The sequence below is a fragment of the Lithobates pipiens genome, unplaced genomic scaffold (assembly GCF_037356315.1).
Source record: "Lithobates pipiens isolate NorthernLeopardFrog02 unplaced genomic scaffold, aLitPip1_a1.2 Scaffold_16, whole genome shotgun sequence".
In the NCBI taxonomy this organism is placed as follows: Eukaryota; Metazoa; Chordata; class Amphibia; order Anura; family Ranidae; genus Lithobates; species Lithobates pipiens.
In genome coordinates this window covers 579,349,451-579,363,618 of record NW_027507748.1, presented here as the reverse complement: position 1 = coordinate 579,363,618, position 14,168 = coordinate 579,349,451, and the positions used below count along the sequence as shown (strand labels likewise).

General features: G+C 45.0%; 1 protein-coding gene across 4 annotated transcripts in view; it reads right to left on the bottom strand.

Moving 5' to 3' along the window:
* ZNF385A (zinc finger protein 385A) overlaps positions 1 to 14,168 on the bottom strand; it is a 496,355-nt gene that overhangs the window by 142,408 nt on the left and 339,779 nt on the right. For all 4 annotated transcript variants that reach the window (XM_077483783.1, XM_077483787.1, XM_077483785.1 and 1 more), the window contains one exon: positions 4,462 to 4,604. In XM_077483783.1, the coding sequence (XP_077339909.1) occupies positions 4,462 to 4,604 (143 nt within the window). The remainder of the gene's footprint in view (positions 1 to 4,461; positions 4,605 to 14,168) is intronic.

Sequence of the window (14,168 nt, the reverse complement as noted above, 5' to 3'; positions counted from 1 at the left end):
CGATCGGCCTCGGCTGCCGGCATCGTTGGAACCCGGGACAGGTGAGTGTCCATTTATTAAAAGTCAGCAGCTGTAGTATTTATAGCTGCTGGCTTTTAATATTTTTTTTTAGGTGGAATCCCTCTTTAAGTCCTCCTGCCCCCCCCCCCCCCCCCTCTACCTAATTTTGCTTGTAACTTTTTAGGGGGAGAAACAGGTGCCTAGTTTTGACAGGTATTCACTCTAATGTCCGCTTAGTCGCCTAAGCAATCCCAGGATGCCCCCTGCCCCAAAGCACCTCCCCATGTTGAAGGCATGTGGCCTAGTGTGGCCCAGGAGGGGGGGGGGGGGGCGCTGGCTCATCCCCTCCCCTTTCCTGACCTGCTGGGCTGCATGCTAGGATAAGCATCTGGTATGGATTGTGGGGGGGACTCCACGCAGTTTTTTATTTTGGTGTGGGGTCCCCCTCTAGATTCATACCAGGTATCGTCAGATCAAAGTCAGATCCCATTCACTGAAGTCACATGGAAGTCGAACATGAAGTCGTAAGACAAAGTTGGCATGAAAGTTGTCCGGCTTCCATGTCGAACCAGTGTGAACCCGACCCTAAAGTGTATGGAAGCCCTAACAATAAACGTCTCTTATTTACTCCTTTTTCCTTCATTTTTTTTTTATATGTACCATTTAAAGTGTTTTGTTAAATAGATACCTAACATGTCAAACCTTAAATTTGTGTTCACCCATGAAATGGTGACATACTTCAGTACCCTATATTTTCTATAGGTCATCAGTTTTGTGTATCGGAGGAGGTCTTGTGCTAGGATTATTGTTCTCACTTAAAGCGGAGTTCTGCTTAAAAAATAAAATAACAAAAAAGTCAGCAGCTACAAATACTGCAGCTGCTGACTTTTAATGGACACTTACCTGTCCCAGGGTCCAGGCGATGAGGGGGAACGCAGCCCCGCTTGTCTTCCCCTTCTCTCTGTGGTGCCAGCATTGTCACTGTGGGCGCCCGGCTGTGGCTTTACAGCCGAGAACCCACTGCGAATGCACGAGCCATGCCGCGCGCCGCGACTGGCCGGGCAATCAGCTGGAACCTGTGACGTGTCCCATATGATTGCGGAGAGGTAGGGGGGAGAGGTGATCATCCTTACGATGTCGCGGTGCATCAGGCGGAAGTGGGAGCTGGGACACTCTAAACAGAGGGTATCCGTTCTCCCCCCCCCCCCCCAAAAAAATGACACGCCAAATGTGGTCTGTCAGGGAGTCACCTCCCTTAAAGCGGAAGTTCCATTTCTGGGTGGAACTCTGCTTTAAGTGTGCACGGCAATATGTAACATATGTAGGTGCCCCCGACGCCTGCGTTTATGTTCATATAGTTGGGGGGGGGGGGCTCAAAATTTATGATTTTATGTGCTTGGGTGTAACTTTATTTTTTTTTGCTTAACTTCTTTTTTTTTTATTACATAGGGGACAAAAAGTCCCATTTGTGATGATTTTTAGGTGACAGGTTCTTTTTAATGAGACATACAGGGTCTAAAAGACCCCCAATGTCTCCTCTGGGCTCCACTGAATGTATTGCAATGCAGATTGCGTTGCAATACATCCCTTCCCAGCTATCCACCCGGGGGAAGTGACAGTCATACACATTACTTTGCAGGTCACCAAAAAGAAGGGAAGGAGAGCGACGTGTGTCCGCTCTTCTCCCTTACCTCCATCCTCCATGTTGGTCCTGGGACAGTGGAATCTCCATGAATATGGCTGACTGCTAAAACATCATCTTTACTATTCTTTTCTGTTTTATGTAGTATCAGATCCAAAGCAGCTAGAAAGCTGCAGCACATGTAACCAGACGGCTAGGCCTTGGTATCATTAGTGTAAAACCATTGTCTACTGATTTTAAATGCTTTTCCGGATATTTTCTTAATTCAGGCGTCTTTTTGTATCAAAGGCCCAATTAACTTTATGTGTCAATTGTAATAACAGACCTTACTGTACGGGCTTTACGCTTCAGCTGAGATCACCCTCCACACCTTTACATTAATGATGGTACCATAGTCTGTAATTGAGCTAAATGATTGTACTCATTATTTTGGGGAAGAGCTTGCTCTCTTTAGAGTGTTTTTCTTTTTCACCCTTCCTGTTGGCGTAAGGTAAACCAAACAAAGGAAGATCTTACGTCAGATGCACCAAAAGATCTGACAGCAACCTTGGTACATCTGTAATCATTTAATGTAAGGCCTGCTTGGCATGGAAACAGCCTTTTGTGTGGAGCTTTATAACATGGTGTCATAAAATGGGAACATGTGCCGAGTTATTCAAAACCTGAACTGCTTTTTTTCTTTAAAAATATTTTGGGCTCTGGGCTTCTCTATCTCTTGGTTGAGGACACCAGGCTAGGTTTAGGCACAGGGCCCAAATTACCCATAGGTCCACTGAGAAGATAGTATCATTGTACAATATTTATAATGCAGAGAGTTCAGTACATATGTACAGTGCAGTGCATGGATCTGATAATATTTCTATACTGCACTTTTGGTGGAGGGTCTTAAAGAGACACTAAACTCTGGTTAAGAAAAGCATTGTATTCAAGTATGTAATCTGAGTTTCAATGACTACCTTCTATTGTTCTTGTTTCTTTCACATTCTCAGCCTCTTCCAGATCACTAAATTCCTTTTTTTGCTGTTATAATCTGATTTCCTGTTAGAGGGTGCAGTGGCTATGTTTATTCTACATGGTCCCACAGTAGGTTGGAACGTAGCCACCCTCTCTTGCTTGCTCCAGAGATAGGCTAGGGACTATGGGATGTGTAGTGTGCATTGACCACCACTAACATGCATTGCCAGTTCCAGAAAAATGGACGTGAGGGTGAAAAGGAGAGGTTATAAGGAAGCAGAAACAAACAATTGAAGAAAAATAGATTACATGACAATTAAAGCAGAGCTTCACCCAAAAGGTGAAGTTCCGCTTGTCTGCCTCCTCCCCCCCCCCCAGCTGACACATTTGGCACCTTTTGCGGGGTGCTGGTACCTAGTTTTGACAGGTGCCCGCTCCCATTTCCAGAAGTTTGGCCCCCTCCTTCCCACCTCAGCCAGCCCATTAACAGAGCACAGAGCGATTTGTGCAGGCGCAGTAGAAAATTGGCTGCGAAGGCCCAAGGCTTCACTGTCAGTTTCCCTTAGTCGAGACGGCGGCTCCAGCACCCGAGAGCCGATTCAAGAATCGTCTCGGGTGAGGACACTGCTGGATGCCTGAACAGGTAAGTGCCCAATTAGTAAAAGTCAACAGCTACAGTATTTGTAGCTGCTGACTTTCAATTTTTGGAAAGGGGGGGGGGGGGGGGGGTGGAACTTTGCTTTAAGTATTTGATGTGTGTGGTTTACTTTTGGACAATAAGGGTGTCAGTTGGTGCCACTTTAAAGTGCCTCTCATAGATGGGGGTACTTTTACCCATACAGTATATGGAAAAGCTGATTTGAGGTTTGGATTAAAACTTCTCTAGTCTGAGTTTTCAGATATTTATTGAGGCATAAGTACTGTAACAGTTGCATTAAAAGGATCATTTTAAGAAAGAAATATGGAGGCTGCAATTGATATGTTATTAATGAAGAACTAAAGGCAAAACTTATTTTTTTTTGCCCGAAAGGAACACTGGAAAAACATAAACAGAGGGTGTTTTTCCAGTGTTCCTTTCAGGCTTCCCCAGTCCTTAGGGGGCTGCAAGGTCATACTTCAAGCTGTTGAACATATAAGGTCCACCTCTGCTGGAGCATCCACCTTGAGTGCAATCTGTGTCCCATTGAGAAGATTTACCTTCCCTTCCTGTCCTATGGCCACAACAGGAAGTGAGAGAAAATCCCTGAGAGATGGAAGATTTCCTCTCCATTCCTGTTCTGGTGACCAATTTTCTTTCACTTTCACTGATAAAGGTCACCAGGATAAATAGGATAAAATAGGGGGCTACTGAGGAACCTTTGTCCAGGGAGTGAGCTGGGTCAAGAGGAGGCTTACTGGAGAGTGCCAGGAGGAAGTAGGTGGGAAGAAGTCCAACTGTCCTATGGATAAGTGAATACAAATCCCTAGTGCAGCAGAGTATGACAGTCCAGTGCTTTGGGGCTCTGGAAGGCTACAGGTAACAGTCAGCTTTGTGATATAGTTGGACATTTCTTAGTGCAATACAGTCAAAAGTTGTGCAATACAGACTGAAGTTTATGCATAGCAGCCACAAGTAAAGCCGTCCTCGAGTTGTACAGTTTTGGAGTAATTCCATGCTCCCCATCCCTATCCAAGTTCCTGTTCTAATAAAAAACATTAAAAGTAACCCGTAGACTCATCTTCGAGCCAGAAATGCTGGCTGTGTGTGTTCTAAATGTGGAAATGGGAAGAAAATACCAGCGGCTCCTGTGGGGGTAGTGCTACACCTGCAAAATGTAAAACTAGAAAACAAGACATAGAAAATGTAATAGACTTGTCACTCTTACCGTGCTGAACCTGGGGAAGAATCCTAAGGTTGGCTGCGGTTCCATAGGAAAAGAGAGAAAAGGCTTAAGATCTAGATGACGCTGAACCATGGCTGGTGGAGGTCGAAGGATGGCAGGCAGGCTTCCACCTCTGTTAATACTTCCTGCAAAGTAAATATGAGATTTGTTAAGATTAAGAAATCTAATTTTTTTCCTTCATACATTCACACAATATTCTTCAGTAATCGCCATAATAGACAGTATAAAGGTGCTCCATGCTACATTTAAGGTCAGGTGAGCTATACTTTATATTTTTGGGGTGGTAGGGCTACTATGAACCAGAATGTAGACTGCAGAATGCAACAAAGCAGTATAGAGGGACACCATCTCTGGGAGTTTTTCAGCCAGGCTTCCGTAGGTTCATAAATGACCTACAGCTATAGCAAGGGCATTCAACTTTAGTTAAAGCTACACAGTTGTGTTTTTTTTTTTATCTTCAGGTGACTCTTACCTGCATAGGTAGTTTTTTAGTAAAGGGGAACTCACCATTTAATTGTTGAAAAAAGCACATACATAAAACTTCTAAAATCTAGCAACACAAACTTTTCGTATCTTCAGCCTGTGTAAGATTTTAGAATATGAGGAATATCTTCACTTTTGATTTCTTTAGGATTTTTTTAAAAACAAAACCTGTGAGACTAATATGATCTCTTGTCTTGCTGGAAAATGTTTTGTAAGTGGACCAGGAACTATTAAAATAGTGTAAAGTTGTTATCCTGCGTGGTGACAGGTGTGCATTGTGGATAGAAAATACCTATTGTATATGGACTGTTTAAAAATTGAGGCTGTTAATAAAAAAATGATGTTTTCACCAAAGCAATGGATCAAAGCTGGTAGCCTGAGTCAAAAGCATTGCATTTTCCAGCATGATGAATAACGTCTGCTACTGAGAGTGCATTCATTCTGTTATCCCTTGGCCTTTGATAAAATAACATCAAGGCAAGATTTAATATGCAGTTTGTAAGTTGCTTGTCAATAATTTGCAGGTCCCAGACATTATGAGTAGATAGAACATCTGTCTGTGGTCAGCTTTCTATTACATCAAGAACCCCTGGAGGTAGAATTGTGTAACACTGAATACTGCTGATAACAGGTAGCTGTACTGGGCACCATAAGAGAGCTCTGCTGTTCTGCCCTCATACCCCAATAGGAGGGGGCAAGGGCCATCCCATTCAATGCAATGTAGCATAATATGGGTTTCTCAACATGGAAATGTAGGGTTCCTCTTAAGATTGCTAAGGGTTCCTTGAGCAGTAGTAGATTGATCTAGCACCTACAAAGACTAGGGAATCATTATCCACTGACATACAATATAAGGGGTTACTTCTTTACTAACTGCCAGTGTAAAAGGGCTTTTTCTACTTACCAACAATGTATGGAGGCACTACACTGTCCACCAAAGTAATGGTGAAATTCTCCACTCACTATGATTGTATGGGGACACTTCTCCACAGATCATTGGCGTAAATAAGCAGTCTGTGTCTCTTTTATGTCCATTGTTATTATTTATTTAATATTAAGATTATTATTGTCATACAGTATAGGAGGGATACACGCACCACATTTATTCTTTTTTGTTTTGTTTTTAACTTTCTGCAACTTAATGATCATGCTATTGCACCACGAATAAGAGATATAATACATTTTAGCAGTTGTATTAATTTTTAGCAGATGTTCCCTAAGACCTGGAAATTATTGCAAGGGTTTCTCCAGGGTAAAAAGGTTGAGAATGACTGATATGGGAACTAGGACAGAAATAGATGGCCAGTAAGACCCTTTTACTGTACAGAAGCAATAGCAAGCTGATATATTTAGGCCTTAAATAGCTCTCTTGATCTATCTTTGAATCCCTGGACAGTTTAAGAATTTAAACTGAACGAGGCCCCACTTGTTCTCCAGATAATAGAAGCTGCATTTCTTACATAGATTCTTCTTAGATTTTCAGCTTAACACTTCAGAAAATATTTTAAAGAGGAGCTTCAGGCTCCCCTAAAGAAATGTAAAGTTGGCAGCTACAAACACTGTAGCTGCTGACTTTTTATATAAGGATACTTACCTGTCCAGGGATCCAGCAATGCCCTCACTGGAGCCGATTCTTCAGTTGGCCTTAGGTGAAGGTGCTGGCATCTTGACTAAGGGAAACCGGCAGTAAAGCCTTGCAGCTTTGCAACTGGCTTCCAACTGTGCATGCATTTTGGGAATGGTCCTGCATCTTCTGGGATCTGTGATATATCCCAGAAGACTGGGGGGCAAGGAGGGGGGCTGAACTTACATCTCAGATCGCCGCGACTATCTGAGCCAAAAGTGGGAGTGGGTTCCTGTCAAAACCAGGCACCAGCTCCCCCTCAAAAAGTGCCAAATGTGGCAGTGGAGAAGGGGAGGGTGCAAACAAGTGGAATAGACACTTAGTACTATAGCTGTAAAGTGGTATTAAACCCAAAATCTAAACTATAGAAGTTCATTCAAAAATGTCTGTGTTCAACCGCGATTCCCTGTGTGTGAAGGGAATCACAGGTGAACACAGACATTTTTGAATAGACTATAGTTTTCACATATGGTGTCATTTGCACATACTAGTTTGGTTTGATATTTTATTTAAACATTTATTGTTTGTACTAATTAATTAACCTTTATTGGTGGCATTGATGGTTTATGTATACCATTTTGGATTTGATGCTTTATTCACAATTGGTATTTATCAACAGATATCATTTTGTGACATCTATAATAGGTGTCTGGATTGGATTTTTAGTGCAGCAGTTTCACATCTCTTGCAACATGCCTGTAATCTCTGACCATCTCTTGTAGCATGCCTGTCATCTCTGACCATCTCGTGTAACATGCCTGTAGTCTCTGACCATATTTTGTAGCATTCCTGTCATCTCTGACCATCTTTTGTAGCATGCCTGTTGTCTCTGACCATCTCTTGTAGCATGCTTGTCATCTCTGACCATCTCTTGTAACATGCCTGTAGTCTCTGACCTTATTTTGTAGCAAGCCTGTAGTCTCTGACCATATTTTGTAGCAAGCCTGTGGTCTCTAACCATCTTTTGTAGCATGCCTGTTGTCTCTAACCATCTTTTGTAGCATGCCTGTTGTCTCTGACCATCGTTTGTAGCATGCCTGTAGTCTCTGACCATCTTTTGTAGCATGCCTGTTGTCTCTGACCATTTCTTGTAGCATGCCTGTCATCTCTGACCATCTCTTGTAGCATGCCTGTCATCTCTGACCATCTCTTGTAGCATGCCTGTCATCTCTGACCATCTCTTGTGTCATGCCTGTAGTCTCTGACTATCTATTGTAGTATAGAAGATGTGTGTACAGGTAGCCGCGCTTAGGAAAAAGGGGAACAAACGTTAAGGTTGCTGCCGCCCTTCAGTTCCTCAGACTTTGTTAGAAGTCTGTGGCTTGTAGTATTTAGAATATTGGTATGGGCTATTGGCGCTACCTCTGTTGGGTTACTTTAACCTCTACTGGGTTGTTATTACCTATATCATGTGGCCCAAAATATTTATCAAATACTTGTAAGGGATGGATTATACCCCCTGAGGGCCATTATTTTACTGTATGCTATTGATATTATCAGTGTATACATATGGTTGGCATAGGGTTATACACTCTTTGATATAATCCATCCCTTACAAGTATTTGATAAATATTTTGGGCCACATAATATAGGTAATAACAACCCAGTAGAGGTTAAAGTAATCCAACAGAGGTAGCGCCAATAGCCCATACCAATATTCTAAATCTATTGTAGTATACCTGAAGTCCCTTAAAGCCTTTTGTTGCATGTCTACAGTATCTGCCATCTTTATGAAGCTTTACATTCACGGAATATTACGTGCAACCCCTGGTGGTGTTAGAGGCCAAAACTTAAAACAAATCCAAAAAATACATGTATGCAAAAATACTTGCTCACACTTCCAAAAGCAAAATGACTACTCCCTGTATTTCATATCAGCTGTATATTTTTAATGCCACAAGCAATGCCAAACATAGCTCTGGGATGCATATGGGCCACCGTCTGAAGTCCTTTTCAATATTATCGCAAAGCAAGTTTGTAAAACTACTCAGCACACTCTACAGAAGGCTACTAGAAACAACAAATAAGAAAAAGGGACTTTAAGAAAACGTTCCTACTGAGAATCAGCTGTACTTTACCTCAATAACTGACAATACATGTGTACATTGTATTCAGCACTATTCTTGGATGGAAAGCACATAAATTATAAGGTTGGTATAATGATCAACATCTAGAGCTAATACTTTTAAAGCAGGAGCAATTTGGACAATTGTCACTGTTTTAGCACCAAAAGCAATAATATTAATTACTGTAATTTACTAGTACATTTGTTTAGTGCATTCTGACCACTTATATGTGTTGAATGGGTTTGAACGCACATCATAACCCTTGGCAAAACAACATTGCACTGAACGACTAAGGTAGGTAATTTTTTTTAATCCCTCTATAGTTCTAACGTCAGACCTGATTTTCAGATTGTATAGAAAAGCTGTATTGAATATTGGTATTTTATTAGTGACCTCTGCGTGTTCAGTTCACATTGTTAAGTGGACATTAATGTAGCTACATGCTCTATATCACATTCAAATACAGGTTGTTATCTCACCACAAGAGTGAATCTGATAATTGTGTTGCCATTTATATGGCCTACAAAAGAGTCCTTTGATGCTGAGCCATGCGTGGAGCTTTTAAAACTTCACAGGTCTTTTGGGTATATGGAACAAAGGACCACTGCGGCTTTCCTAGCGTAAAACACATCACTGCATGTATAAAAATGCTTCTACTCATTAGGATGAATCAGAAGCTGCGACAACATCAGCCTGCTGGAGACGGAAAGTGAAATAACGGGAAATGCTTTGACACTGCTTTAATTTTTATTTTAAAGAAAATACATTTTAAATGAAATTTTTTCCTTATGATATGAAATAATAAAAAAGGTATGTAGTGCATAAAAGATGTCTCTCAGAGTAGCCTTACTTCCTAGGAAGGGCTAATGAAAGTCAATTGTTGGGGCTGGACCTTTATGGGTTTTATCTGTGGTTTGGGACATATCCACAATTTTTCAGCAAAAAAAATATTTTGCTGATCTTAAAAACTGTACATTTTGCATTGCCTAACCTAAGAATGTTTTTTTTTTTTTTTTTATAAAATGCTTTATTTTCTGTAAGGCCGCGTACACACGCGCGGACTGTTCGCCCAACCTTGTTCGGCAAACAGTTTCATCAAACAGTCCGCTCAAAATGTGCATGAGCGGACTTGCCCACACACGAGCGGACTGTTTGACGAACAAGGTTGGGCAAACAGTTCGCTCAACCTTTTGAAATGAACGGACTCGCCCACGTAAGGAGGCAAATCCGCCCATTTCGAGCGCGTGTACAGGTAGGCGGGGCCCGCGAAGGAGACGTCGCGGGCTCCGCCGCCTGGAATGGACTTAAAGGGGAACCCCAACGCCGAAAAAAATCGGCGTGGGGGTTCCCCCCAAGTCCACACCAGACCCTTGTCCGAGCACGCTACCCGGCCGGCCAGGAAAGGGGGGCGAGCGAGCGCGCCCCCCCTCCTGAGCCGTACCAGGCCGCGTGCCCTCAACATGGGGGGTGCCTTGGGGAAGGGGGGGCCGCGCGGCCCCCCCACCCCAAAGCACCTTGTCCCCATGTTGATGAGGACAAGGGCCTCTTCCCGACAACCCTGGCCGTTGGTTGTCGGGGTCTGCGGGCGGGGGGCTTATCGGAATCCGGGAGCCCCCTTTAAGAAGGGGGCCCCCGGATACCGGCCCCCCACCCTATGTGAATGAGTATGGGGTACAATGTACCCCTACCCATTCACCTGTGAAATAAAGTACAAATAAAAACACAACACAGGGGGAAAAAATATTTTATTGCACAGCCGGGGGTCTTCCGTCTTCGGGGGGTCTTCTCGCCGGACTCCTCCGCTATGTGTGTGTAGCTCTTTTGCCAGCGGAGGAGTCCGGCTTTCTTCCTCCCCGCCGCCGGCCTCTTCTCCCGACTTCGGGGGTCTTGTCCCCCTCTTCGGTTCTTCTGCCGGGCCACCGCGCCTGGTCCGGTGGCCCGGTCTTCTGTCGCCGTCTTCCGTTCTTCTGTCGCCGCCTTCGGTTCTTCTGCCGGGCCACCGCGCCTTCTTGTAGCTCTTTTACAGGCGGTGGCCCGGTCTTCTGTCGCCGCTGTCGCCGCCGACTTCCGTTCGTGTTCTTCTTCTTGTTCTTCTCCAGGAGATGTTGACACGTCGCTCCCTCTGGCCGGAATGCCAGAGCCGCCCTGCGCAGTCACTTATATAGTGACAATGGGGCGGGGTCACATGGTATATGTCACATGGGTTGGTCACATGGGTTGATGTCACATGGGGACTATGACATCGTAAGGGGGCGGGGTCACCATGTGACCAACCCATGTGACATATACCATGTGACCCCGCCCCATTGTCACTATATAAGTGACTGCGCAGGGCGGCTCTGGCATTCCGGCCGGAGGGAGCGACGTGTCAACATCTCCTGGAGAAGAACAAGAACAAGAAGAAGAACACGAACGGAAGTCGGCGGCGACAGCGGCGACAGAAGACCGGGCCACCGCCTGTAAAAGAGCTACAAGAAGGCGCGGTGGCCCGGCAGAAGAACCGAAGGCGGCGACAGAAGAACGGAAGACGGCGACAGAAGACCGGGCCACCGGACCAGGCGCGGTGGCCCGGCAGAAGAACCGAAGAGGGGGACAAGACCCCCGAAGTCGGGAGAAGAGGCCGGCGGCGGGGAGGAAGAAAGCCGGACTCCTCCGCTGGCAAAAGAGCTACACACACATAGCGGAGGAGTCCGGCGAGAAGACCCCCCGAAGACGGAAGACCCCCGGCTGTGCAATAAAATATTTTTTCCCCCTGTGTTGTGTTTTTATTTGTACTTTATTTCACAGGTGAATGGGTAGGGGTACATTGTACCCCATACTCATTCACATAGGGTGGGGGGCCGGTATCCGGGGGCCCCCTTCTTAAAGGGGGCTCCCGGATTCCGATAAGCCCCCCGCCCGCAGACCCCGACAACCAACGGCCAGGGTTGTCGGGAAGAGGCCCTTGTCCTCATCAACATGGGGACAAGGTGCTTTGGGGTGGGGGGGCCGCGCGGCCCCCCCTTCCCCAAGGCACCCCCCATGTTGAGGGCACGCGGCCTGGTACGGCTCAGGAGGGGGGGCGCGCTCGCTCGCCCCCCTTTCCTGGCCGGCCGGGTAGCGTGCTCGGACAAGGGTCTGGTGTGGACTTGGGGGGAACCCCCACGCCGATTTTTTTCGGCGTTGGGGTTCCCCTTTAAGCCCATTCCAGGCGGCGGAGCCCGCGACGTCTCCTTCGCGGGCCCCGCCTACCTGTACACGCGCTCGAAATGGGCGGACTTTCCGAGCGGGAACAGTCCGCTCATTTCGAAAGTACAGCGGACAAGCCCACACACGGGCGGACTGTTCGCTCAAACACAGTTTCAGCGGACAGTTTTTCGGAATTTCCGAAAGACTTTGTCCGTCCAACTGTCCGCTGAAACTGTCCGCTGAAAGCCCACACACGAGCGGACTGTCCGCCCAAACACTGTTCAGCAGACAAGGTTGGGCGAACAGTCCGCCCGTGTGTACGCGGCCTTAGACTTAGCTGAGTACAACACTTCTGCCTGAGGACTGGCAGGAGATTCAGGTTGCAAATGTTAAAAGTTCCAGGAATGTCCTGGCATTAGAAAACTCCCATAATTTAATTTACAGATGCCATTCCACACTGCCCACTTGGCTAAATACATTCCTACTTATCTATCAACATGCTTCAGGGGTTGTCCTGAACCAGGCAAAATGGCACACATTTGGTAGACCTTCTTCAAAGTCAATATATTGTGCATAAGGAAATGCAACGTCATCTGCTCCCTTACTAATAATAACCTGTTTGAGAATCACTTAGAAGGTCTTCTCAATGAAACTTGGTATTCTTCAGAGAGAAGAGATCTTTAATTACTCATATCTTTATGGCCACAAGGCTAACCATCACTGGACTCACATGCCCTTTCCCTTTTTCCTCTATCACTTTCTTTTCCTTCCTCCTGTCTCCCCTCCATACCTATCTCATTCCATAATATCCCCCATAACTCCCCTCCTCTAATATCTGACTCTAGCTAACTACAATGCTCACCTACATGCCTTCCACCCTGTCCTGCCATTTTGTCTTTGCGACCACATTTAATGCTCCTTCCAGCGGCTCTCGGTGTTGCATAATTTCTTATAAAGTGACCCTTCCACTCCTCTTGATCACCTACACCTTATCACCTTTTTACTTCTGTTATGAAATTTCATCTCTTTCAAATGTTGACCTCTTATATTGCGCTATAATTCATAGTATATTAATGCATGTATGATGTCATCACCTTTTTCTTTTGGAATTTTCCATCCTTAAGTTTGCCAGCGCTAATGCAAATTTCACCCTCTCCACATTTAAGTCCTTCATGGCCTTCTCTCCCTGGTCCCTGCTTAACTTTGGTGATGAATGACATCAAGCATAATCCAACTCCTTTCTGTGGGCCCAGGCTGGCAATAGCACAACCCCATAAGATAGCATAATCACACACAACACACACAAAGCCAATGCAGTATTGAAGACCGCATGCTGCCTGACACTGGAGAATAAGAGCGTATCACATGATTGCATAGGAGGAGTCTAAAACTGAGATATGTATGCTTGAAGTTTTTGAAAATTAGGTGTTGAGAGGCAAGCAGGGACGGGAGCAGAAAGGACTAGAGGTGGGGTACATCCAATATGCAATTATGCTTTTATTTTGAATATTGCTCATTTTATTTAAAAACTGTGGCCTTCAAAGTGTCAGGCTGACCACACTCTGAGGTCACCAGGGCAGGAAGTGAAGAGAAAGTCTACCCAGTGGTGCCTAGGACACCAGTAAGCACCAGGCTGACCACACTCTGAGGTCACCAGGGCAGAATGTGAAGAGGAACTCTACCCAGTGGTGCCTAGGACACCAGCAAGCACCAGGCTGACCTCACTCTGAGGTCACCAGGGCAGGAAGTGAAGAGGAACTCTACCCAGTGATGCCTTGGGCACCAGTAGACACCAGGCTGACCTCACTCTGAGGCCACTAGGACAGGAAGTGAAGAGGAAATCTACCCAGTGAAGCCTTGGACACCAGTAAACACCTAGCACAGATATTAAGGAATTCTAACCCTTCAACACTTAAAGTTTTGGATGGAGATACAGTTTAAAATATCATCCCTGTTTGGCTCCGGGGCTATTGACATCCCAGCAGTGGTGCTGTGGTTCATTTGGAGCTGTGCCTTGAACTCTGCGGTACATCTGACATTGTGTCTTGAACCCCTGTTTGCAGCTGTTTGAATTTGGTTTTCATAAGTTGTATCAACAATTATGCTCCAAAAATACTTTTCACAAAAACTGTACTTTGACGCGTTTTTAAAACACAGATCTGAAATCTGAATGATCCCTCACACTTGTTATTTTAAATTCCATTAACGTGATTCTATGAAACTTAAATGAGATAAATCTATTAGTCAGTCAATCAAGCAAAATACTAATAATAAATCACAGTACATAACATATAGGAATCAGAACAAACTTTTCCTTTGGGGAATAAAGTAATCAGCTGGGAAATTAT